General features: G+C 41.8%; 1 protein-coding gene across 1 annotated transcript in view; it reads right to left on the bottom strand.

Annotated features, from left to right (window-relative positions):
- Window positions 1-2,728: 2,728 nt before the first annotated feature.
- The window catches only part of sptbn5 (spectrin, beta, non-erythrocytic 5), a 40,542-nt gene continuing 16,874 nt past the window's right edge, over window positions 2,729-26,396 (bottom strand). Inside the window, exons 35-80 of the mRNA XM_026340008.1 lie at window positions 26,090-26,180; window positions 25,710-25,826; window positions 25,132-25,289; window positions 24,666-24,798; window positions 24,174-24,319; window positions 23,875-23,989; window positions 23,667-23,777; window positions 23,265-23,444; window positions 22,982-23,185; window positions 22,742-22,891; window positions 22,555-22,659; window positions 22,107-22,295; window positions 21,819-21,974; window positions 21,323-21,514; window positions 21,147-21,242; window positions 20,797-20,918; window positions 20,606-20,720; window positions 20,399-20,512; window positions 20,080-20,201; window positions 19,359-19,521; window positions 19,094-19,282; window positions 18,068-18,145; window positions 17,741-17,913; window positions 17,177-17,267; window positions 16,926-17,072; window positions 15,948-16,085; window positions 15,528-15,695; window positions 15,189-15,277; window positions 14,658-14,844; window positions 14,364-14,432; window positions 13,332-13,475; window positions 12,924-13,120; window positions 12,580-12,784; window positions 12,241-12,420; window positions 12,003-12,158; window positions 11,537-11,754; window positions 10,632-10,818; window positions 10,376-10,552; window positions 9,682-9,789; window positions 8,351-9,319; window positions 8,156-8,224; window positions 7,749-7,832; window positions 7,484-7,575; window positions 6,745-6,861; window positions 4,838-5,034; window positions 2,729-4,751 (exon numbers count right to left, since the gene is read on the bottom strand). Of these exons, the coding sequence (XP_026195793.1) occupies window positions 4,627-4,751; window positions 4,838-5,034; window positions 6,745-6,861; window positions 7,484-7,575; window positions 7,749-7,832; window positions 8,156-8,224; window positions 8,351-9,319; window positions 9,682-9,789; window positions 10,376-10,552; window positions 10,632-10,818; window positions 11,537-11,754; window positions 12,003-12,158; window positions 12,241-12,420; window positions 12,580-12,784; window positions 12,924-13,120; window positions 13,332-13,475; window positions 14,364-14,432; window positions 14,658-14,844; window positions 15,189-15,277; window positions 15,528-15,695; window positions 15,948-16,085; window positions 16,926-17,072; window positions 17,177-17,267; window positions 17,741-17,913; window positions 18,068-18,145; window positions 19,094-19,282; window positions 19,359-19,521; window positions 20,080-20,201; window positions 20,399-20,512; window positions 20,606-20,720; window positions 20,797-20,918; window positions 21,147-21,242; window positions 21,323-21,514; window positions 21,819-21,974; window positions 22,107-22,295; window positions 22,555-22,659; window positions 22,742-22,891; window positions 22,982-23,185; window positions 23,265-23,444; window positions 23,667-23,777; window positions 23,875-23,989; window positions 24,174-24,319; window positions 24,666-24,798; window positions 25,132-25,289; window positions 25,710-25,826; window positions 26,090-26,180 (7,333 nt within the window). The 3' untranslated portion in view covers window positions 2,729-4,626. The remainder of the gene's footprint in view (window positions 4,752-4,837; window positions 5,035-6,744; window positions 6,862-7,483; window positions 7,576-7,748; window positions 7,833-8,155; window positions 8,225-8,350; window positions 9,320-9,681; window positions 9,790-10,375; window positions 10,553-10,631; window positions 10,819-11,536; window positions 11,755-12,002; window positions 12,159-12,240; window positions 12,421-12,579; window positions 12,785-12,923; window positions 13,121-13,331; window positions 13,476-14,363; window positions 14,433-14,657; window positions 14,845-15,188; window positions 15,278-15,527; window positions 15,696-15,947; window positions 16,086-16,925; window positions 17,073-17,176; window positions 17,268-17,740; window positions 17,914-18,067; window positions 18,146-19,093; window positions 19,283-19,358; window positions 19,522-20,079; window positions 20,202-20,398; window positions 20,513-20,605; window positions 20,721-20,796; window positions 20,919-21,146; window positions 21,243-21,322; window positions 21,515-21,818; window positions 21,975-22,106; window positions 22,296-22,554; window positions 22,660-22,741; window positions 22,892-22,981; window positions 23,186-23,264; window positions 23,445-23,666; window positions 23,778-23,874; window positions 23,990-24,173; window positions 24,320-24,665; window positions 24,799-25,131; window positions 25,290-25,709; window positions 25,827-26,089; window positions 26,181-26,396) is intronic.

Raw genomic sequence — 26,396 nt, 5'->3', positions numbered from 1 at the left:
TGCGGCATCGAGACGACTTTCCACAGTTCCCAGGGAGTTCCTCTGACGCGCCACAGTAATTTTATGGAGTTATTAGGAGTGTGAGTGGGATTCTTGGGGATTCCAGCTGCCCTGGAGGTTTTCCAGGTTCCTTGTTGTTGGATATCTTGGTGAGTTCTTGGCTTAGCTGGAACATTAAGGACTATCTGGGGTTCTTGATTTTAAATGAGGATCTTAAACAGGAATCAAACCAAAACCAAACAAAACTTCATCCTGTGACCTCCGACCCCTGACCTGTATGGGTGGGGTGAGGAAGGGAGTGGACTCATCATCACCAGACTGGACGGGATGATGGTCTGAAGGGAGGAGGGCGAGTTCGGTCTGAATGTTTGAACACATGGAGGCTGTGTGATTCCTCCTGTAGACATCATCATCATCATCATCATCATCATCATCATCATCATGATTATTGGCTTTAAGGCTCAGAGGGAAAGTTGATCAGAGGGATCAACAGCACAGGAGGAGGACGGAGGGCGCCTCTCAGCGGCGGAAACTGGAACAACAGGTTGATCGATGTATTAATATATTTGATCAGCTGCGATTTGATTCGACACATTCAGCATTTTAACAACTGTCGACAGCTTCGTGTTGATCTGTTCTTAAATAAGTCTTTAAATATCTGTAGCAGACATTGAATAAATGATTAACATTTAATACATTAATTTAATTCTTTTTACAACCCTACATAAACATTATTTCAATAAATACATTTCCTGACTTCACTTTAATAATCATCGTTTTTCACAAATTCAAATATTAAGTTATATTTTACTAAAGTACTAAGTAAAGTTTAAAACGAAAATGAGAAAATGCAGCTTTAATCCTGTCACAGCCCAGAGTTGAACTAAATCCCATTATTTCAGTGATGTTGGATTTTTCTACATGTTTTTATTCAGCACGTGGTAAATATGAAAATCATCAAACAATTAACGAGTGTTTTAATCTGCAGGTTTCATTTTAAACGGTTCTTTTTTTGTACTGAACAGAAACAACCCACCGAGCAGAGAAAGAGAAAAGTGCTTTTTAAAAAGGACAATTAGAAACGGTCCTGTCGGATTTTGTCCAGTGCTGAACTGGTTAAACTGGTTAAACTGGTTAAACTGGGCTGAGCTGCTGCTTCAGACGGAGGCCTGCAGGGACCAAACATCCTGTCATCATGACCACGAATGAAGTGAACTCTTCATTCGAACCTAAAGGGGATTTATTTGTTAAATTTGTTTTAAACATTAATTTGATTTAATTTGTGTCGAATTTATCGAATAAACAGTCCTCAGTCTCATTTCTATTAAAAACAGTAATTCATCGAAATGATCTCTGTTCGTGCGGATTTAGAAATGTTTTATTAGATTGTCGTAACTTTTAGGGTTATGTAGCGCTGCTGCAGTCAATTAATCAATTAATCAATTAATCAATCAATTAATCTGAAATGATGTCTTGAAAACAAAAAAGAACAAATGCAGAAAACTGATGATGTTTGCAGCTGTTTGACTTATTATTTGTACCAGTGTTTGTTTCCTATAATAGAAGAACAGACACGCATCATTCTGCAGTCACCGAGCAGCGGCCGCCGCCGTCAGCTCCTCCCCGTCCCAGAGCGCTCAGAGGCGGTCAGTGTCACAGCGGCCTCCCGCTGAGCCACACACCAGCTTCCAGCCTGTGAGTGGATCTGAGCCGGTCTCTGCTGTTTAAGAAGTTCCTTCACTGTCAGACTGAAGCAGTCCACTACATGTAGTTCATGGGTTGGACTCAGCAGTATTTAGAAGTGATATATAGTATTAACAGGTCCCGTTGCTCCGATCACTCTCTGTCTTCTGAACCAAACATCTCCAGCTGTGGAAACGCCAAGTGATGGAGAACCCCGAAGATGAAATAGCACAAGAACAACGTGTGAGCGCAGAAACCCCCGCTGACATGCAGCAGAACAACAAGCAGGAAAATCATTAGCTGTGTTGGCGCCGCGGGGTTAATGGTTCAATCAATGTCAAGCGCTGAAAATAAACTTGTGAACCGGACAATCTGCCGGCTGGAGCCCGCAGACCGAGGCCGGGAGCTCCGGGAGGAGAGGACGCTCATTACTGAAGTGACAGCGACGCCGTGAGGCGCAGAGGAGGAACTGCAGCAGTCCCAGGCTGCAGTCCAAACTCTGGTCCGGGTCCAGGTCCGGGTCATTTACAATTCGAGTTAAAGCACAGGACTTGTTATTAGCTGTGACCATCGGTACTACTGGATTATTTCCTCTGTCTGTTTCAGACACAGACTCCAACAGGACGACTCAAAATATGAGACATAACAGAGTTTCCTGAACAATCTTCACAATAGAGTGAGACGAGTGGAGAACAGATTAAAATCCATTAAAATCCAATAAAATCAGTGAGTAACTGTGTGAGTTCAAGTTAATACACTCGTATTTACAGTAGATGTTGGTAAAAGTCAGCTCTCTACCTGGTGGTGGTCAACAGGTGGAGTCAAGTCTGGCAAAGTCCAGTCAGGTAGAGTGGAGTACTGGTGGTACTGAGTCAGCACAGAGCTGGTCCAGCTGCACTCACTGAAGTTAAACTGAGATTCTACAGTATTTCTAATCACAGTGCCTCCATTCTGATTTTGGACCCTAGAGCTCGAGCTAAGATTTACTGCAGCCTGAGACTGTTACAGGAAGACGAGAACAAACGACAAGCAGAGGATCAGGAGCTGTGATGAAACGTGGAACCATTTTATTAACCAATGAGTTTAGTGATGAAGTTCTGCTGTTAATCTGCTCCAGAAACCCTAACCCTAACTACACTGTGATCACAAATATGCTGTTGTGGGGAATCGTTCTGTTAACATAATGACAACATGTTCACAGTTGACATAAATGACAAATTACACATACACTGATATTCAACATATCATATTTTGTCCACTCATCTACAACATTAAAAATAAATAAATCTGATCTGATCTTGTAGTTCAACATGCAGCTCTGTGACTCAGCGTTTAACAGTTCCGTTAGTCGGGTTCAGACACTCACTCGTTTAGTTGCGAAGGATTCACAGGAGACAGGTTGACTACAGTGTTACAGCAATCGATGAGATCAACGAGGACCCTAAGTAACATTGTTCTAATTGGATCGACAGAAACAGCTCCACAGAAATGACGACGTTACATCACATGTTTATGATGTTTAGGATTCATAAACTGGAGTCGCTGTCTGAATGACTTTCACACACTTCAATTGGCTTTAATTTCCCAAAGTGATTAAGTGTATGAACTCCTGATTTCTGTCACGTCTTAATCTGACTCATTATTTTTAATGATTCACTTATTGATCTGATTGAATGGAGGAGACGATGAGTCTGAAGATGTTTGGATTTGTTGCTCATTAATAAATAAATGGAGTTCATTCCCAGAGAATCAGTAACTAAAGTTTACAAAAAAACACAAGAATCACTAAAACACAGAGCATCATCTCTGCCGAACGACGTCTTGGAGAAATGTTTTCTGATTCTACATGTGACAAATTAGTTCGAATTGATGCTGTCAGTCATCAAAGTGTCACTTTTCTAAAGGTCGAGATCGTGTAATAGAGAAAAACTCTTGAAACTGTTTTAGATCAGACATACGAGCAGACTCTCATCAGAGGAGATGGAAACAGACCATCATAGGTCAGAAGTAACATCCGCCTGTCGCTGCTTTAGAAATGTAGACCAGAAGTAAACCTGCTGCAGATCAGTCAGAGAACAGACCTGCTTTTTGTAGAAACGTCAAACTAAAAGAAACTTACAGCAGCTGTTGCTTTAGTCTCATTTGTGGCAACACAAACATCACACATCTCTCTAAATTCTACCTCTATAATAGCTGAATTAGCGGTTTATAGTGGAACGATGGGCGAACAGACAAACATCACTGGATCTCTTTCATTTTAAAGATCCTCAGACAAACTCTGCAGTGACATAAAGTCTAAAGGCTCTATTTCTGATTTATGTGTAACTCAGCAGAGATAAGCAAGAAAGGCAGCACTGCATCTTCAAATATGTGTCTTTGGCATTAGACAGAGTAGTGACTCCAAGAAAGAGAGTGGCCTGTAGCAGTGAGGGCTTTAAATAGTAAAATCAGTCAGTGGTGAAGTTTCTTTTTGTCTTTACCTCACGTCTCTCCATCTTCATCTCCTAAACACCGTTAACGTACAGTGACGGAAGAACAGCAGGTTAGTTATTGTAGCTTGACTCCAGCACCCCACAGCTCATTGGGAACATTACATCGAATGACTATAAAACCAAACCTGTGGCAGCTGATTAAACAAGTGGACACACCTTAGAGCCTTAGGCTGCAGGCAGGTTTTTCATGTATGACTCTTATTTTGTCTGAAGCTGACTTAGTGATGTTTATTAAAAGCACTTAAAAATAAAAAGGAAACTTTGTCCTTTTGCATTAAATCTCTATTTTTTCTTTAGTATTAACAACGAAGCCTCATTATTAATTATTATCATTAAGTCTTGTAAGAGCCCCCCATACACCTTCAGTAACTGTGTCACCTGCACCACTTGGATTTCCCAGGATGAAGGAGACATAATGGTGATCAGGAAGGAAGGGCTCGTGACCAGTACTCTACTTCTTTGTGAAAAACTTTCTGAAGACGCTCATCTTCGATGGGGAGGAAGCAGGCAGGTCCTGGTTCTCTGGGGGTGCGGTGGGAGGATCTGAAGGAGGCTGGCTTTGGTGGATCGGTGTACCTGCAGTGTATCGAGTAATACTCAGACAACCAAAGAGACAGATTTGTTTACCTGCTAACGTGCAGTAATATGCTGCGTCGCCTCACCTGTGGTATTGACCTCCCCCCCCTCAGGGTAGCGGTGTCTGTTGTAGTAGGTGTGGGGGGGTTTGGGAGGAGGTTGGGCCTCCGTGGAGGACTGTCTCTCCAGACTCTCGACTGTGCTGTCAACAGGTTTGGTTGAGGACGAATCGTCTGGGCCCTCGGCCAACTTCTCCAAACTCAGGTTAACAGACGACGCTCTCCTGAACAACAGACGCATTCATTTTAGTTTTTTAGTTCTGTTGATGCTGTTTTAGCAGGAGAGCTAAACCAAGCAAAACATCTAAGAATCAATCTAACATTTGGAGTTCTGTGTTTCAAATGGATCCAAAAGTCTTGTGTGTGTATGTTAAATGAAGAAATTTGAGGACTGGAGTCTTGCTTCGTTGTTTAGCTAATTCTGTGTCTGTGAAGAACCTGGTTTTCTCTCTCTCAGGGAACAGAGGTGAGAGAGATGTATTGCTCTTCTGACTGTGTGCTCACTTTTGGCGGATGATCCTGCTTTGGATGAAACTGATCCTGTTTCCACTAAGCCTGTTAGAGTCGAAACTCTCCCTCCTACAAACCTTCAATTCAGACTTGATGTGACTGGGAGAAAACTCCTGTTTACTCAGATTAACAATCTCGCTTCTGACACTTTCACTTAGTTCTGATGTTTCCCACCATCACAGAGCTGCTGAGTCAGCAACATTCTGCCGGAAACATGAGGCACAGGCATATTTCTAATGGTGAACAATGGCTGCAGGTTGATTTACTGGACAAACCTTATGTCTCTGCTTCATTCCTAACTGCTACAGTCACAAAGCTTCCTTGTTATGTTACTATTCCTAAACATCTCTCCTGCAGAAATCATTTGTGGTTATATTTCTGCTGTAGTTTCCTCTGCAGCACAGTGCATTTCATCTTTGTGCTCCAAACTAAACCAGATGTAATGTGTGTCCAGTGCCACCGTGTGTTTTTCCACCACTGTGTACCCGCTGAATGTAATTCACCTTGTCAAAGTATCTCATTAAAGAAAAATCCTGCTGGCAGGGAGTTTCATTTCTTTGGCCTCTCACCCACCTGAGCGGCACCCGGTGTCCCCACAGAGCACAGTGTGAACAGGTAGATGTGAAAGTCAGAGTCAAATTACCTGACACTGTTTGAAGGAAACCACTTCAGACTGAAACACTTCTGACTGACAGACGTCCTGTGTGACCTCAAAACCGTCCATGCAAAGCTTTTATATCAGCCGCTGTTCATTTCAGAAAATCCGTTTGATAAGTGCAATTCTTTACATCAGGAACAATTCAATCAAAACAACAATCATCTGGCTGCTTGTAAAAATAAGCACCAAGATATTGTTATATCAATCCTCAATATGTTCTCAGCTGACTGAGTCATATCTGTAGCACTGGGAATAGAATCTGTCTGTTAGTGAATGGTTAGTCAGACCTGAGTCACTTCTTTGTTGGTGTAAACTGTTTTAATTATAATATAATAATTAAAACTGTAAATAATTAGTTTTACTTGATTTTGGAAAAAGTATTTTAGCAGATAGGATAAATTATTACACTAAGAAACACTTTAATTGCTGTGAAATATTTCATGCATGCAGCTGCAGGCCAAACCAACTTCAGCACTTGTTTGTAGACTCAGTTCTTCACCTGCATAGGTCTTTATTTTAAAGCTGAGTTTCTGTGGGACGTTTCTAGTCTCTGCAAGTTGATTATAATAGACATGAATAGAAAACAGTGACGTAAACACGCATCTGAATGTTTAAAGGCAACATTAGGTACGTAGGTACCATGAGAAAAACTAATTATAATTATAATTTGGATTTAGTTTGAGGTTAGGGTGTGGAGTAGAGGTTGAGACATATGTCAGAGCGGGTCCACACAAATCCAGTTTGCAGTACGTGTCAGTGTGCTCACCCTGAGTCGTCAGAGTCACTGCTGGCAGAATTGGGGCAGTTTCGGAGCTTCTTCACCCAGAGCAGCTGGAGCTCTCTGCTGGACGCTGCAAAGAGGTACTGACTGCCATCCTCCAGTCTGAAGGACAGTCATCCAATACACACACACACACACACCCACGGCGTGGCACACAGTCAACCAAAACAGAAAACCATTACAAGAATACAATTCACCAGCCAAAATACTCTATCACCCGACTCAGCGGTAGGCCCTACATGCAGCTTTTCAGTCCTTTTTTCTAGTTGTTCCCCAGCTTTGTCAAAAATACAGATATGAATAAAACAGTTTTAACTAAAAATGGTGAATAAAATATCGACAAAAGGCTTCAACCGCTCAGTTCTGTGTCCTGCTACATGAGGCTGACAAAGTCTGGTGGCTGTGTAGATGGAGCTTCTGAAACTGCTTCTCGTGTAATTTATACTTTATTTGTAGAAGATGTTAAAACATTCCCGCAGACTGGCTGCATGTGAAGTTAAAGGTGGACATAAAGTTCAATTGGGCTGGACACACACTGTAACTGAGCTGAGTCCTGACATCTCCAGGGTGCTCAGTGGTGCTGAGATCCAATTTAGAATCTGTCTCACACTCATCAAACATGTAGGGTGTAGAATGTACGTTTGTTGTATATCATCATCTCTCTCTTTATTCATTCACTCCATTATTTCCTTTAGTAGTAAAATATATATTAATGTTTACTTACATCACTTTGAATGTGTTCTCCTTCCTCCTGTAGTAGGGGTTCTCTCTGCAAACTGCTCCGGCCATGTTAATAGGAGGCCACCTAGAGGTTCCCTGTGGAACAACACACATAAAATCATGTGTTTCGAACTGGAGTGTTTCACCGATGACAGTATTAAAATGAAAGTTTTGGAGATTTGAGTGCGATTTGTGGCCAAAAAAAGTTTAGTTTAACTCTAAATATTTCACTGTGACATTAGGTTGAATGTTTTGTCAGTGTCTCATACCTCTGCAGCAGCTGCTCTGTCTTTAAACAGGCTGAACGTCTCTCCCTCCAGAACAGCAAAAACCTCCTCCCAGTGCTCCAGACTCTGCACCACCAACAAGAAAAATACATCAACAAGTACTCCGGTTATGCTTTATGCTATTTTTAGAATAACCTTCTCGCCTCATAACAGGTATAAACTAACAAGTTTCAAAAGAAAGCTGGTTTTCTAAGTTACTAAAACTCAATTTAAGATGTTTGAACACCTGGCAGGTCATGCATGTTCAATTTTAGACCAGACACACTTCAAAGCCTTCTAGTTGATTGAGCAGCAAATGAATCAGGTTCCACGCACAACTGAACTTTCAGTCTGAAAACACATTTAGAAAAATCTCTGTTCAGACTAAATGTTTTTCTGGAGGCCCTCACCTTGTTTCCTCCATGTTTCAGCTTGATCTCCAGCACACTCTTCATTCTACCTGACTCCACTGCTGTTACCTGCATCTCATTAAGGTACATTATGTTAAAACAATAAATGTACAGTTCTACTAACTGTAATCATGTTGATAATTTTCCTTTTACAAACCTTGAGCTCACACTTGAAACCTGACTCAAAGTTTTTACCTTAGGTGTAGATTGTTCCTCTGGCTCAGTTTCTAACATCTGCTGTCGCTCTGGAGGAGACGGAGGCAGCTCTCTTATTGGAGGAGTAAGATCGAGTGAATCAGAATCCTCTGTTGTGACTGGTGGAGCAACTGGAGAGTCGGGTGGTGTAAGCTGTTTAGCAGTAGGTGGAGTGGTAGCATCAGGAAGATCGTTGACCTGTGTTTCAAGGTTGTCGAGCTTCTTTCTCCTCAAAGGTGTTGGTGGTTCAGGTGTAGATTGTCTCTCTGTAACAGGTGGGGGTGTTGGTGGTTCAAGCGGAGCAACAAGCTGTCTAACTGGTGGGGGTGAGTCACGTGGTGTAGTTGGTTTCCTGGGTTGTTTTGGGGGCTCTGAGTGGTGGCCTACTGTCTGCTCTGTAATGGAGATTCTGGGCTTTGGAGGAAGAGGAGGTTTGGATCTGGGGCGATGGTTTTCCTCAGGAGGCTCAGAGACAGAGGTTTGACGGTATGGGGGAGGTTTGGGGGAGGAGGGTGGAGGTGACTCAAGACGTTTTGGAGAAGAGGGGTCAGCTGAAACCTCAGGGGTAAGTTCAGAAGTTGAGGATCTGATTCGACTTGTACTGGGCTTTGCAGTCGAGCCTGAGCTGGGACTTGTGGGAGGACTGTTTGCTGATTCTTCTGGAGCTGTCCTGCTGGTGCTAAACCTAGAAATTGGTTGGAGGTGGGGGGGCAGACTGAGAGGGGGACTAAAGGAGCTGTTAAGACTAGTTTCCACTTGAGCACCGTCTGTTTTCTTGTCTAGCGTAAACGGCTTCATTGTTCTGTCCGCCTGCCTGTCATTGCTGAATGGAAGTACGTCTTTAGGGGAAGAAATCTGAGGGGTCTTTACATCCAGTGATTTACTTCTCAGGGAAGAAACTCGAGCTGGAGGTCTTCTGTCCTGAAGGTCTTTGTCCTCCTTTCCATGAAGACCCAGTCTCTTCTCTCTCTGAGAGAAAAAACAATGATGATGTTTTTAATAAATGTGGTACAAGCAACTCTCAACTCTTCAGTTAGTAACTGGTGTTAATTAATAACCTGTCTCTACCTTTCACAGCTCAGCCTTATTTCAGTGAGTGGTAACTTTTCTGTTATGTTGAACTTAAGATGTTAAAAAAAGTCACTGATTCAGACGTCATTGGCCTCCGAAATGTTTAAGGTTTGTCATTCCTGTATCCCTGCGCAATTCGGGCGCTGATGTCGATGTTTATTGTTATTTGAAGTAGTAGTTTTGTGGAAAGGTGAAACAACTCCTACACTAAGTCTCAGTAATGGACAGAAACAGAGATTTGTTAATGTCACCCAACAAACCTGTGTTTTCTTCTTCTGCAGTGCAATGAAGCGCTCTGTCTGAGCCTGGATCATGGCCTCCAAGTCTTCCTGTCTCTTCAGCAACTCCATAACATCGGACACAGAATCCTGGACAACCCAAGAGTACAAGACACATTTAATCATCTTGTTTTGTTTTAGGTGGATAAGATCAAAGAATATTTTACTTAGGTAAAAATACCAAATGTCAGCGTAAAAATATTCAGGTACAAGTCCTTCAGAAGTATTAAGTAGTATTATCAGCTTGATGAAACAAGTCAAAAGTAAAAGTCTGATCTTTTTGTGAGGATTTATATTTATAGTATATACTAATCATTTCAATAGTTAATAAAATTAAACAATGTGAGAAGCACAGAAGGAACATCTCTTTAGTGGAACTGCTAACAACGACATCTGAAGCGTGACAGGCAGACACAATGACACACAGGTCACAACTCAAGCCGCTGGTTTAACCTTTAACAATTCATACGCAGCCTGTTTCGTCCCAATGCAACTAACATGTCAAAATGCTGCTACTAGTGAAAGAGCATCAGTGCTGTGCTGTTCATTTTTAGTGTGGTCTGCAGTTTTTGTTTGTTTTAAATTTGTCCTTAATCTGTTATATGTTGCACCATGTGGAAATGATAATAAGCATGTAAAATATAAAGAACCTCAAATTGAAAAAGAAAAACCCTACCCCATAGTCCTCAACTGTCAGAGTGTTTTCATAGGAGCTCAGCCATCGCTCTGCCTGATCCAGCTCCCTCTGCAGGAGCAGGATCTCCAACTCCTCCTCATACAGCAGCCTGGTTTCCTCCCAAACCTTCTCCATCTGTGCTTCAAGTCCTTCCAGCTCATGAACACGCTCCTCCACCTGGGGAAGTAGGGTAGAAGAAGTTGTTGACCTGTTGTTAGAACACTGTTAGATTTTACGTCTGTTGTGGCTCAGCTACCTCTTGGCACATGAAGTTTCCATCCTCTATCAAGCGCTTCCCTTCATCCTTCACAGCCTGTGATTTGCTGAGGTGCCTGTCAATCTGGATGCGGTACTCGCTGTGCTTTTTAATTAGCTGCTCCAGCTCAGTTCCCTCCATACTCTGCTCCCCTCGCACCAAAGACAGCATCTCCTTTAGCCATGACCTGGGAAATGGGACACCCAACTCAGTCTCCATCTTTAATGACCTATAATATTATATCCTAGAAAATCTCTTTATAAACATAAATACAGCATGTAGCTATACTACTAGTAATAGTAATTACTAGTACTATACACTAATGCAATACATTTTCAGCATTAAAATATAAAATATAAAAGCTTTCTTGAAGTACATTTTCTAGACTTTTCAAAACTGGAACAGTACGTATTCAAAATCTGTGAATTGAAACCATGTGAAATACTGCATAGAATAAGGCCACAGCTAAAAATGGTATCACGAAACAACCCAAGCAGCTTTATTAAGATTATTTATGATTAATCAGGCGAAGATCTCCGCAGTGAACTGATTTTTATCAGGTATATAAAATGTCAGATATAGTGAAAAGGGCCTGAAACAACACTCAAAGAATTCAAAGTGATATCTTTGAATGTATAATGTTGTTCAAACAACCCAAAGAAAATGTCTAAGTATTGATATAAACCACTGAAACACAGAAAACCCACACAAAATTTAATCTGAAAAACTGTTAGGCAAATATGCTTGAAAATAATTCTAAATAACTGATTCATTACCAACCTAGTTAACAATTAACTGACAGATGCAGCTTTCTGAAATGTTTGTGGACAGCTTGACATTGATATTAGTTCATGTATGTCACATATTTTGCATTAAAAGCACTGGGAAATAAATAATGAACCTACACAAGTTCAGTAACGTGGGATAAGTATTTCTGCACATCCTCAGCCTGGCTCAGCTTGGTGCGCCATTGGAAGGCCCTGTCCTGGATGCTCGACCAGCAGGCCTCCAGCTCCTCCAGCTTTTGTGTCACAGAGGATCTGGCCTGAGGCTGTCGTTGAATCAGAGCCCGGCCTTCATCTCTGCTTCTGTCAACCTCTTCAGAGATCAAACTCAGATCCCTCTGACGAAGGAGGAGACATAAGCAATAAAGCAATTACATTCATTTCAAGCTTTAGTAATGATCTGTGAGTTGTAGCTCAAGCTGTACAGGTAATTTATGGTTTCGAACAGTTTTATGTTTAACACTTTATTCTTTGATTAAAATGCTCCATGCCGCATCACTGCTTATATCTGTTACAGTGGTTTCAGTCGATCCCCTAAAGTCGATGTCATGTTTTCAGCTTTTATGTCTTGCTGTGTGTTTCCTACCTCCAGAGCCTCGTGTTGTCTCAGCAGAGTCTGGATGGACTGCAGGTCGTGGTCCTGATCCTCTGAATCCAGCACAGCCTCCTTCTCAGCTATCCAGCCCTTCAACTCGTCCACATCATGCTTGAACTGATGAATCTCCCTCGCAGACTGCAGATACTGTACGGCATGGACCGGTACAGTTATGACACAGTTGTCTTCATATCCCAACGGGCATAGTGCACAGGTGACAGTGTTGTACCTGTTCTCTGGTCCTGATGCTGCTGTTGAGGTCGTCCCACAGACTGCTGAGAGCATCATCTGTCCTACGAGCCTGACTGTCCTGCTGCAGCCCGCGGCCAAGCTGCTGTACTGACGTGAGCCGGTTCCGTCCCAGACCAGACACCTCTGACACCAGAACCTCCAGCTTCTTCTGAAGGACCTAAAAATGAACGGAGGAGAAAGGAGTAGAATAAGGAAGGAGAAATTGTCTGATGCAAGACACTGTGGGGTAAATTCCACACAGGAGATGTGAAAAACCAGCATCAATTTTTATTTTATTTAAATACAACAAACTTTATCTTCTTCTCATGTGAGTCACCTCTACATCCTCCAGATCTTGTCCACAGTCTTGGGACTCTGCCATAGCCTTCTTGGAGGTCAGCCATGTTTGTAGTTCTGTTGCTTCTCTCTCAAACACGTAGAGTCGGAGCTGATCTTCCAGAGCAGCTCGACGAGAGGCAGAAAGTCGCAGGAGAGTCTCAAAGTGTTTAAGAACCGCTGGTAGAGCCTCGCTGACCAGGTGGCTGAGAGACAGACAGAGGCACATTTTAAAGGTCCAAAATGCTCAAAACAAAAATGTAATGCACTAATTATCCTTACCTGCATTTGCAGTAACTCCCTAGTTTACTGGTGTTGATAGAAATAACCAAACTTTGCCTTTACCTGTTGGGATGTTCAAGGTGCTGCAGTAACACGCCGCTCGCCTGCAGCTTATCCACCGTCCTCCTGTGGTTGTCCAACTCCACATCCACAGAGTCCAGCTTCCTCAGCAGAGCCTCCGTTGCTTCTTCACTCCTCCCACAGTCCTGAGACTCTAAACCTGTCTGCTGCTCCTCCAACCACAGCTCCAGCTCTGACACCTCAACACAAACACAGTTGTGTAAGTTCTCCTGTTCCTTAACCCTTAACAGTACCATATCAACTGGTGCCTTCACCTACATCTGTTCTTAATCTTTTTTACCTGAAACCTAAAATGAATGCAGTCTTTATTTTAGGATTTGAGAGAGGACACTTCTATTAATACTAAACCTAATGTTATGTGATTTGATTCTAGTCCCATTTCAATGTTACCTCAGTGAGGAAGGTGTAGATGCTGAGCGCCTCCTGCAGGAGTTTCCCCTTCTTCTCTGCCTCCATCATCAGGTCCTCGTGTAAGATCTTTAGGTCCTCCAGACGCTCCTGAATATCATGAGATGCAAAGTGGCGTCCTCTTACCTGAGAGGGTCAGAGAACATGATGCAGACATAATAAATGATCTAATATTTTACATTATAAGTGTATAGATACATAGACACTTTATTAAAGCCAATGGGAAATTCCTGTGTTACACACTCACAGTAGAATAACAATAATTGTGCATTAGAAAATTAGGAATTTTGTTGTTTTCTGCATTCATTTGCCATAAAATATGTAAAAAATGATCTGATCTTCATCTAAGTCAAGAGTGTTAACAAATCTAATGTGCCTAAAATATTAACAACCAAAAAAAGTCTTTATTGAGATCAACCCTGAAAACCTCCTAGTGCTATTGGAAAAACTATGTTCTGTAGCATCTTGTGTTTTGGTTCATCGTCCTGATGCATCACCCAACTTCTACAGAGTTTTGCTGACGTACAGACATTCTCACATTATCCTGAAGAGGTTTTTGATACACTTGGAGTTTCTAAAGTCTTTCACATCACTTTGTAACCCTTTCCAGATTTATGTAAATCATCAATTCTTGATCATAGATCCTCTGAAATCTCCTTTTGGGGAGGCATGGCCCATATAAGCGTATTCTTCTTGTATGGAGCAAACTCAAAAAGTTAGAGTCTCTTGTCAGTCGAAGTAGCTCTACTCCACACATGCAAACTCATTTTATTAACTTATGCTAACAGCTGACTCCAATAACCTTTTTTGAGGTTATTATCACATACGTTTTCCACTCGCATTGTGAGGTTTTGATAGTTCTCCATAAAGCAGATCAGAAAGGCACATTATATTTGTTAATACTCTTGAATTAGATAAAGTGGTTCACAAACTTTTTCTTGCTACTGTATGTAAATACACACTGTATGCACTGGATTTTGCAACAAAAATGCAGAGTAGTAATTGGTTCCTCACCAGACTATGCCCCGCCTCTTGAACTGCATGGACCAGTGGGGTGCGGCTTGAGATCTCCAGCATAACAGCCTAAATTGTTTTTTAAAAAGCCTTTTATTTAAAATAAACTTTATATATAAAAATATCTTCCTAAGATGAACAAAAAGCAAAACTCTTTAACTCTGGAAGTTATTTTTAAAATGACAAACACCAAACAGTTTCTGTAATCTGAGGATTTCTGTCTAGTTTGAATTTTTAATGATTAATTATTCACTTGAATCTAATATAAAGGACCCAGAAGCAGATGTCAGTTACCTGGTGTTTGTGGAGCAGCTGCTGGGTGCTGCTCAGGGAGTTTCCCAAGTCTTTAGCAGTGATGGAAGGCAGTCTGTCGCTCAGCCAGGCCACCTCCTCCTCCAGGTCTCTGTAGAACTGGAATAGAACCTGCCAGGCCTCCAGAGTGTCCCTGCGACTCTGCAGGGGCTCAGACAGACTGTTGTACCTGACAGAACAGACGATAACACAAGCTAATAATAATACCTTGAAAACCATGAACACTAGTAATAGATTAGTGCTGAACGACTGATTGTTTTCAAATTGCAAATTGTTTAATATACTTTATTGATCCGCTGCAGTAGACAGGACACTACTGTGGGGTTTCAGTGTCTTGTCCAAGGACACCTTGAAACATAGCCATTAACCCCTGGTGTTTGTGTTGGTTAAGATAAGCTCTAATATCATACAGCATTGTCTTTAAGTAAACTGACACTCTTCTGAACTTAGCTTGCAACATGTTTCTACAGATTTCTAAGAGCTGACCATACGATATATTTATTGTTATCATACCTGTTGATTGTGTGCGTCACTCGGGTCAGGATTTCCTCAGCCAGGAAGTTCCCCTGAGAGTGAAAAGTCTTCGCTGTGTCCACCAGAACCTTTTGAATAAACATATCATGTGCAGTACAAATACCCACCATTACTACTTCCTAAACAAATGCATCTCTATGATACAATACTACTTTGTCAGTTTACACTGAAGGAACAGTTACTAAAGTCACTATGACTCTGTGCCCATCACACAGTCTTAACAGACCATTTTCAAAAGAACTCCTGACTGATTCAGTGGCTAGAAGACTTCTGACTGTTGTAAAAGACGTCAACCTTGGCTCCGGGAAATATGTGTACCTGGATTCTGTCTCTGTGTCCATCAACCTCCTCCTCCAGCCCCTGCAGAGACTTCAGCAGCCTGTTGACCGACGGCAGGTCACTGCCACTGTCGTCATTGGTTAGTTGTCTCTCCACTGAACCCAACCACTGCTCCATGTCATCCAGTGAACGCTGGAACTGCAGCGCCTAAACACAGTGAATTCTGTATGGATTACCTTTTCCAATGTGTGTGCGTGTAGCGTTACGCACACATGAATGTTATTATGGTTAACTCAATCAACTACTAGAAGAAAACATTAAAAATCTGCCATTTGGGAACACAGATACCGAGAAATGATAAATGCGAAAAATAGTTTCACGCGATTGGATGATGGATCAATTCGAGATTTGGATGATTTTGATGAAAGGAAAAAAAAATGTTGAATTGAATGTGTGTACCTGATAGGCCTCCTGCAGTCTGGTTTTCTTCTCCTTGCAATTCTGGATCAGAGCGTCCCAGGTTCCTGCTAGTTCCCTGAGTCGAGGTTGAATCTTCGTGTCACCTGTGCGACACACAGACGACAGCTTCTCCCCTTCCTGAAAAACACAAAACCTTCAGTCCAATAAGTTACGAAAGTTAAGAAGGGAACATTCTGGGGTGGCTGTGGCTCAATAGGTAGAGCAGTTGACTGCCAATCATAGGATTGGTGGTTTGATTCCCGGCTGCCACGTCACATGCCAAAGTGTCCTTGGGCAAGATACTGAACCCCTAGTTGCCCCCGGTGAGTCAGGTCAGCTGCATAGCAGCTCTGCCATCGGTGTGTGAATGTGTGTGTGCTTGTGCGTGTGAATGAGATGCAGTGTAAAGCGCTTTGAGTGCCTGCTAGGTAGAAAAGCGCTATATAAGTGCGGACCATTTACCATTTAACATTCTGGTTGGATATAACTGCCACATAAGGCAAAATATACTACTACGTCATCTCAACAACAATTCAACGGGGAGCCTTTTAATCTAGTAGTCAAAACATTGCACTGTGGTAAAAGTAGATCTAGGTTTTATTGGCACAGGTGAGGTACCTTAAGTTTGTTTTTCTAATCTAGCGTAATGTTACAGACTGGATGTTTCAAATATAGGACTATTTGCAACAATTGCAGGACAAATCAACATGAGATAAACTGAATAACAGAATAATGTTTATCAGTATGTATGTCTATTTTTGTGAATGCCCTCACAAAAATAGACATACATAGGTGTAATCTCAACCTAACTAATCACTAATCTCAACCACCACAACTAAATGTCTCTTTCCAAGACTTACCGAATCCAATCCTAACCTGAATCCTAAAACCAAGTCTAAACCCCGATGATCGACCAAGACGTCCTCACGCCCAAAGTTTAAAACTCTAAAACTCAACGAACTCGAACAGAGATTCCACCTTGTGGAGTGTGTCGACTCTGTTGCGGTTAGCGAGGATCTCTGCTTCAAAGCTCTGATGTTTCAGCAGTTTGGCCTGAAGATTGGTTGGTTCCCTCCAGCTCTCATCCAAAGCCACAGCGTTGCGCTCATTCAGCCACAAACACACCTGAAAAATACAAACACACATTTATACCTACAACACACATCTGGAAAACTAAATACATTACACTACAGCAGAATACAGTAAGCTACCATAAACTAGTAGAGTACCTGGTAGATGCTGGATAAGAACTGCTGCAGCTGCAGTGACTGATCCAGAGCTTTGTGACGAGATTTGCTCTGCTGCTGCAGCTGACTCCACCTACACACAGACAGGCTTTTAATACAAATAAAAAGGGGCCACATTGAACACTTAATATATCAAATTGATCAAAAATACAGTGTAGACATTGTTGTAAATGACCCTCTCTATATTTAAGAGTAGACTTTCCTTAAACTTTCCTTTTTTATCTGTCCACTGTCTCCTGGTGCTGCTCAGTGGGGTTGTTGGATTTTCTGTTTAATTCTGTATCCAGTTATTGCAATTATAATACTGCAGCTGAAAATATGTATGCTGTGCATGTCATAGAAAACTGAGACATTTTGACAGGTTGTGTAGTTTGAAAGCTTTCAGGTTTTCGGAAGGAGAAGGTTGAATCTGATCTGCAACACATTTTACAAATATCATTTTTGTTTCCATTTGGGTTTCACGGTAGAAAAGAGAAAATAAAAGTGACCACAACCTTATAATTGACCTGCTTTTCAGTGTGTCACTGACAGTGCTGATGCTCTGACCTGGTAGCAAGCATTCTGCTCTTGTTTCTGATGTTGTCGGCGTCGTAGTGCTTCTGCTGGATCATCTTCTGGGCCATTTGCTCCACTTGGCCCATCTGGTCCACCCGAGCCTCCAGAGCCTCTTCAAACTGAGTCTGTTTCCTCTGCAGAGTTTCCACCTCTGTCACAGAGCTCTGAAAACACAACCAAAGGAAATCTTTGTCAGAGGAAAACGCTGCAGTTAGCCTCTGACAATACAATCTTTTCAATCTTTGCCTAATAATATGGTATTTAATAAATGCAAATTCCCACATATTGGTTAATTTTATTTTTCAAGATGATCTTTACCCCCAGGTCCTGATTGGATAAGAAGGCCTCCTTGTTGCTGAGCCAGCTCTCACACTGCTCTACAGAGGCCATGAAGATCTGCAGGATGGAGAGAGGAGAGTCAGCACAATCACTGAAGCTGTGGCTGATGGCTGTGAACACTACAGAAATCTGTCATGCTGAGTTTCTCACACTTGATATGCTTCATATGATGCTGCAGAGATTTCTTACATTACATTTCTAACCAGAAGGTTACTTGGCCCTGTGCTATTGTGCACCAACGTCCTGGTGAGAGGTGAAATGGATTTGTGCTCAGGACCTGTGCTCACAATAATCAGTCCATGTTAACAAGCCCTGATTTGCATAGAACGAACTATTAGAAGAAAGGGGGTTTTATGTGAATTACAATGGAAATGTCATGTTCAGCTTTACAAAGAGAGTTTCGCTTGAAAAACTCCATTATCCACTTCAAAAGACCCATTCCATGAAATCCCTCCTGCTGCTGGACACACTGAATACTTATTCATAAATTCTGGTACTGGCCATTACAAAGACCTTTCATAATATTTAGCAAAAGAAGCCTGAAACCTACAGAAATCCTGTTTAAAGTGCAGCGCTTCTGTTTAGTTCAGAAAATGCTGACTCCAGTGTCACCTACTTTAAATGTTAACATAAATGCTGCAGGGAGAAGTGAACTAAAATACCTTTGATGCACATGAGTTAAGAGAAAAATCTGTCAACACAATGAGCAAGATCTGTATTACATCATCATTTGTCTAATGTTAATCCCTGTTTTTTTTCTTTTAATCTTTTTTGTGATAAAAACAAGTTCTGGTCCTTTATTTGATTATTGATATTTGATATTCTACTGTCACAGTAGCAGGAGGGAGCCAGGGGACCTGGACTGTTATTTGTACATTGCTGACGAAAACTAAATGCAGGTGCATCTTGCAGCTGATGTAGCATCAGATCATTAGCTGCACTATTATTCATGCAGAGTACAAATACACACATTTTAACACTTCACACTTTATTGTGGATCATCACCTTCAGGGTGCGAGCCTGATCCAAGATCATGTTGCGGTTCAGCCAGGCCTGGTCCAGTCCAGCTTTGGCTTCCTCCAGTTGGTTCAGAGCTTTCTGGATCTCTGCCTTTGAACTGTGGCCAGAGCGGATTAGACCCAGACCAAAGTCCCGAACAGAGTCCATGCGCTCAGCACGGGCATCGATCTCCGTCTGGAAGAATATAGAGTTTAATGTCTGACCGACTGTTTTCCCAGAGCAAAACACGTGTACCTCACCACACACTCACCTTCCAGTCCTGATGCTCCACGATGAGCTGGTCAGCCTCAGCTCTGGTTTTGGGGAGGCCTTTCTCGTCCATCTCACTGCTCTGTTTGATACTCCACTCCAGCAGGAGCCGCTGGTTTGCTTTAAACAGCTGTAGCTCGTGAGCCTCATGCAGTTTGTCCTTCCTAAACAAAGATTTCCCTTGAGTCCATCTGCTCACTCACATCCAACATTAGCACCCGAGGCTCAGAAGCAGACAGAGGTAACAGTGATGGTAAATTTAAATGATAAAATATTACCAAGTGAAAACTAGAGCCAGAACAAATCTGACAAACAGAACTAAATATATATATATATATATACATACTATACATATACATCTTTGTTTATGGACATAACTCTGTTCAGTGAAATGATGTTCTGGATATGAAATGGAGAATTATTAAAAAAAAATAAAAAGGTGACTTTAAAGTACAGTGAAATGTGGGTAATCTGCTCCAGAGTGTTGGGATCTAATGCCAACTGGCCAAATGAGTTGTGTTATCACAGGAAAAGTCATGATTTGAATGAGAAGAGAGAGTGAAAACTGTAGGATTTATGATTCTAGTTCTCTTACATATCTCTGTGTTTCACTAAACAAACTAGAAAAAGCAACTCAGCAACAAGTCTTTACTGAAATAGTTTAGATGAGCTCCTGTTTAACTAAACTCAAGCTACTGTTTCTGCTAATAATAACTTATCACCTGTGTTTAGCCTCTTTGTCCAAAGTCTTCAGACCTTTCTGGACCTCTTTCTGTTTGTTCTTCAGTTTGTTGCTCATCACTGACCGAGCCTTCAGGTGATCTGACACCTGCTTGTCCAGAGCCTGGTGAGGTGAGAGACAGAAAGTCACTGTAGATTCATTTTACACTAAAAGTCACGAGTTTGATTCCTGTGTAATTAATGAAGGAACCCTGTCAGGCTCTCTGAAGGGTCTCATCGTTAAATTTCTTCTGGATGTTGAACTGTGAGTCTGAACTAGAAATAATGATGATGGTCAAACGAGGTGGAGTCTTGTCTCACCTGTGACCTCTCCTTGATGACCCGGGCTTCTCTCTCCATTTCCTCATGGCGTCGGATCAGGTTCTCAACACTCTCCACATCACAACCACAGTCCTGACCATGCAGCAGCAACATCTAAAGGCGGAGTGGAGGAACAAGAAGAAAACACTGTTAGTCCCAGTAAATCCTAACAAGTGTACTTCTAAGTTTAAGCAACAGATGACTGACCTTCTCGTTGGCTCTGTCTCTGACCTCCTCCAGCTCTCTGATGAGGGCATGGACCACCAGCGCCCCCTCAAGCTTCTTCTTGTAACTGATCAAATCTCCATGAAACTTACTCCACCTGGAAGATATGAAGCACTGAGTGTAAAATTTGGGAAAACAACCCCCAGATATGAGCTTAAACACACAGGTGTTACCTGTCGTTGAGTTGTTGTCTTCTCTGTCTGACGGTCGCCAGCTCATCAGCGCTCTGTCTCTTCTCCAGTCTGGCTGCCAGTCTGTTGATGGCTGTGATGTGAGCATCATCCACTGTCACTTCCTACAGGTAAATATACTTTTATCATCAGGAAGATGTGGTGAATGCTGCATTTATTACAATTACAGCTGTTAGCGTAGCCCTAGATTAAAAAAGTTATGTTATTGTTTACATTTAGTTAAAGAAGTTGATTCTTAGCTATTTATTTCTTTTTTTTTTTATTATTATTATACACTGACAAAGTTTGTCATCGACAGACATTCGTCACAGGTCAAACATTAGTCAAATTACCCCATCTTCAGTTCCCCTGAACTCGCTCAGTTTCTTCAGCAGCTGAACTCCATGTTCATAGTCCGTTCCAACATCTCCAACATTGATCATCACTTCCTGAAACACAGAGGTCAGAGACATTACACGCTGTAAAGGAACTATTCTTAAATCTTTCCGTCTATGTCTTCATCTCCTACTTTGTGTCTGATCCAGGCCTCCACATCCTCAACCTTTTGTAAGAACTCCAGGAAGTCTCTGTTATCTTCCAGAACCTTCCCTCTGGTGGCAACTGCCTTCTTCAGTTCCTCCCAGTGGAGCTGCAGGTTAGCTGAGCTCTTCTTCACCTCCTTGGATTTGGGGTGGTGAAGGGAGACCAGCTCCGCACCAGCCTAGGGACAGAAAACAAGATGGAAATAGTAGTGAGACTTTTTAAATCTAAGTAAAGATGCTGACAGATTTTTGTTTAAGTGGTGACTCTGGCAGTAGAGAGGAAGATACGTCTTAACTAAACATCCACACAACTACCTAGCTACCACCAACAGTGAACACACTTAACATGTGCTACTACGCACCAGTAGAGCAGATTAATCTTGGTCTTTAAGGAGGCAAAATAAGGTAGTTAAAGCTCAGTTTTAATCATCATACCTCATATTATCAGGCTTTATCACCTGACCTCACTTTGTCTCGTCTTACCAGCAGTACAGATCTGATGATCTCACTGTGAGCCAGGATTTCAGCCTCAAACACCTGATGTTTCTGAAGAAGCTTCATTTTGGTCTTCAGATTGCTGAGGTCAGCTTTATTGTCCTCTGCCATCTTCTGCATCCGCTCAGACACCCACTCCTCAGCCTGGCAAAGATACAAATGAATGTGTAAAACAAAACAGACTTTTTCTAATGTTTTGACATTTGAAGAAAATGTTTTCAACTTTTTAGAACAGTAACAGAAATGGAATCTATTTGTGTATTTAATGCTGGTTACCTGGGCTGTGTCTCGGTTGAAGATACACAGCAGCCTGGAAAGCTCCAGCTCCTCCCTGCGTTTAATGGACAGCTCCTTAATCTTATCACGCCGCTGGAGCATTGCTTTGAGCTTGTTTTGGACCCCTCTGCTCTGCTCTCTGCTCAGCTGTTTCTTCAGACCATCAGCCATCTCCTTCAGAGAGGAGAGCTGGACAAACAGAGGGAGAGTTTTAGAATAAAGCATAAAGTCAGAGGAGGACTGGCCCAAGCAGGAGCTGACTGATAAAAAGTTTCTAAAACTACTACTTGGTCCTGGCACTGCTTGTTTTCCACTTTGAAAGGTGGTCATTTCTGGCATTACATTGGTATTTATTAATGGAAAGAATGTATTGATGATTAAATTAATGGTGAGTTGCACTCGGGAAGATATAAAACAGAATTGGTTTTGAGAATTGAATTGAGTAGACCTTGTCTTCCTGTGAGCAGAGCAGCTTCTCAAAAGCTTCATGACGTTTGATTAAACCCTCCGTCTCATCAACTGTGTTTCCCAAAGTGCTGTTCTGTAAAAGGATCTGTGAAGAAATAGCAGAAATTTTAAAGCAAACGTCAATTTGGATTTTCTTCTGTAGAACAAACACAAAAAAATAAGTGTACCTCCTGTGAGCTGGAGGTCTTGTCCATGTTGTTCACATCTCTGTAGAAGACCTGTTCCAGGTGAACAGTTTCTAACCAGCTTTGTTTCTTGTTCCATTGATCCTCTAGTTTGTCTCTCTCTGCCTGCAGCGCAGCCAGCTTCTCCAATACCTGAAAGAATAATGGGTAAACATGCTAATGCAGCTTTGACGTCAGAATAAACCAACCGTACTGTATGCATTCAAAATGAGTCCTTCTCACCTCTTTACCGTTGCTCCTGTCCCGTGTCTGCAGCTCCTCTCCTATGTCCAGTGCTTGTTGGTAGGTCTCCTGTCGGGCCTCCATCTCAGCCCACAGTTGCTGGTGTTGGGCAAGCTGGAGATCTGCAGTGGCCACGTCACTAATGCTCTCTTCAGCAGCCATCGCGCCAATCAGCTGGCTGCACCATAGGAAGTAATCCTGCACCTGAAGAGCACAACACCACATGTGAAACAAGAGTAGTATGATGGAATAAATAATAAAGAACATGTATTATTGTCCTTACCGTGTTAAGGAACAGGTATCGCTGGCATGCCAGTTTTAGCTCCTGTTCCCTCTTTTCCGTGTGAAGTCGGAGTTCTTCCCATTTCTCCACCACTTCCTTTTGCACCTCCTGTAGGCTGAGCTTTAGTTGAGGTGAACAGAGGTGCAGAATGGAGTCAACAGCATCCAGCTGCTCCTGCAACTGAATCACAAAAACACGGATACACAGATTAGCACCAACATGACAACAAGTGTTTAATAAAATCAAATTAAAACACCATGAACTAAACAACAAACAGACTCATCATTCCACTGGGTTGTTTCTACATCTATCATACACCACTGTGTGTTTTATTCCAGCTGTTTTGACTGGATAAAATTATAAATTATTATCCTCATTACATTTATCTCTGCGTGTCTGTACCTGGTACTCTGTGGCAGCCAGCTCACTGAGGAGAGATTCATGTCTCCTCAGCTGCGAAACCACTCCTCGCAAATCCTTTGCCACATCATCGGGGATGCTCTTCCGTCGCTCCTAGAGAGAATAGAGGGGGGAAAAAAACAGGAAGAGACAGAGGGTCACATTTAAAAATACATTTTATGAATGGGTGGATGGGTGGATGGATGGATACCTGGATTAGTCTAAGTGCGTCGGTCAGATCCTGGTAAAAGCGGTGACATTCCTCAGCTCTCTGCAGCTGATCCTGATGATCTCTGGCCACATTCTTCACATCCTCCCAGTATGCACTGCGGGAAACAAAAAATAATCAATACAAACAAACAGATAAACACAAAAACCTTCTTCTATCTGTTCAGTTTATCATTTCTTGCTTCTCTAAACATGTGATCACAAGTATTAGTAGACTTTTCAAAAGTAAAGAACATTTTTAATTCATCTGAATACTGACTAATTATATGACGCTGTAAATACCCGAGTTGCTCCAGTGTGTCTCTGACAGCAGAGCTCTGTGGATGTTTGCTGCGGATCAGTCGAGCAGCCACATCGCTGCAGCTCTGAAATCTCTCCTCTCCAACCTCTAGCTGCTTTAAGAATCCTTCAAACTTCCCACGAAGCAACTGAAACATCATCCAGAAGCTTTTTACAGTGACCAGTGATGATAATTGTTTAGTTATCAATCAATCAACTGTGGGAGTTTAAGGAATTATAATGTTTTTGAATTTACCCAAACAAAAGCTCCAGTTTTTAAATAGATTTTAATTAATTCGTTTTAGGCTGTTTTAGTGCTGAACCACGGGTTAATTAGTAAATACATGTTCAAAAGTGCTGGCACTTTTCTCGTTTTCTTTGTAACCTATTCTTTATTTAGTTGTTTTCTTTTACATTCAATGAGGGACAGTAAAATAAAGGGCACTACCAGCACTATTAAAAGTCACGCTGACAGTGGCTTTAATGAGATTTAACCTGAACATGTTGGTAGTCGTTGCCCAAGTCCTGAGACTCTGCAATCTGTCTTTGCTGGATCATCCAGTCCTCCAACTCTGAGGATTCCCGTATGAACTCGTGGAGATGAAGGACTTCTCTTAACCTCTGAGCCCTGATAGAAAACACAAGAATAGTAGGACACACACCAGAGTTAAAGAAGACAGCCAAACTATCAAACCTGTATAAATCATCATCATCACACAATACACAAGAGCAGCCCCAGATACCCAGAGACCCAAATGCCATTAATCAGCTGTATGAAACCAGGAGCTGCAATAGAGTCAATATTAACAATATAAGAAAGAGAATTATTTCTTTTACATGATAAAAAGGAGCTAATCTCACATTAAAAGCAAGATTTTTGTACATTATCTTTTCGATCAAGTGAGCATTTATCCAGGGAGAGGGGTTGAGTGTGGGTCATGATAGGATTCTGTGTTTTTACCTAAGAGTAGCCTGGTGCTGTAGCTGCTGGTTCAGGCTGCTGAGGCGGCTGTAGGGCCTGCTGAGCTCCTCCAGACTCCAGTTCTGAACTGCCTGCTCCACCTGGTCCCCCAGTTCCTCCATTTCCACTTGGACCACCTCCAGCTGGCCCTCTAATACCTACAGAACCATAAGGGCACTGTTTACTGATATCCACATAGCTACAGTACGTTTCAGCTTTTAAACAAAAAGTCAAATCTGAACTATTTAATGCAGTTGTGCAGAGAACCATAAAGAGATTATACAGACAAAATACCCAAAAAGAGGAATATTTATTATCTTACATTTTCTATATTTCAGATTTTTTGAATCATATTTTCATTTGACTATAATATTCTGTATGTGGTGGACATGGAATGGAAGTTCTGAATATGATGATTTGAACTTTTGTACATAGTGAAGTTACAAATGAGTATTATTATGTTCATCGTACTACAAACTACTGAATATTCCCACAATGTTACTGAGTATGTTAGAGATTCCTGGAAGAACAAATCCAGGTCCTCTGCTGTTGAGATAATGTTCTGACTTCTGTTGTACCTGGTGTTTGGTGGAGAGATTCTGTGTGGCCATTTGGTCTTTGCCGTAGTCATCACTGTTCACCAAAATGAGCATCTCGCTTAGCCTGGACTCCAGCTCTGAACAGTCCAACAACAGCTGGAGATGGATCACAGTAAGAGAAATTTCAGAACAAGACACACAACCAGGTTCTGATAGCACATTTACCTAAAACTTAATGCAACATGCAATGTAGGTAGGTGACACCTGTCAGAGTAAACAACTGATCTGTTGGTGTGGATCAGGATCTATTTGACAGCAGTAAAGGAAAAGAATGTTCTAACTTTTCTGTACAGGATATCACTACAAAGATAACTATTCTACAACCTGTTTAAAATGATGGCCCCTCTCCACTCTCTCACCTGTTCTCGAGTGATGGCCTTGCTCAGGTGAGCTGCTCTCCTGTTGCAGGCCTCCTTGAGCTCCTCCCACTCTGCACTCAGATGGCTGCACCTGCAAAAAAGCAATTATATATTTACATGTTACTAACAATATATTATTATGTAATTGGGTTGTAATATTATATTAGTATATTGATTAGTTGAATGTGGTTTTACAAACTATAACTCCTCCTATAAAATCTATTTCCAATTTAGTGGTTGCACTCTTCTGCTTCACTACATTTCAGAGAAGTCTTACATCACTACATCATTAGTTACTTTAAAGTCA

Source organism: Anabas testudineus, chromosome 22, assembly GCF_900324465.2.
Source record: "Anabas testudineus chromosome 22, fAnaTes1.2, whole genome shotgun sequence".
In the NCBI taxonomy this organism is placed as follows: domain Eukaryota; kingdom Metazoa; phylum Chordata; class Actinopteri; order Anabantiformes; family Anabantidae; genus Anabas; species Anabas testudineus.
Note: the sequence above shows the minus strand (reverse complement) of the source record. Positions and strands in the feature narration are given on the sequence as shown.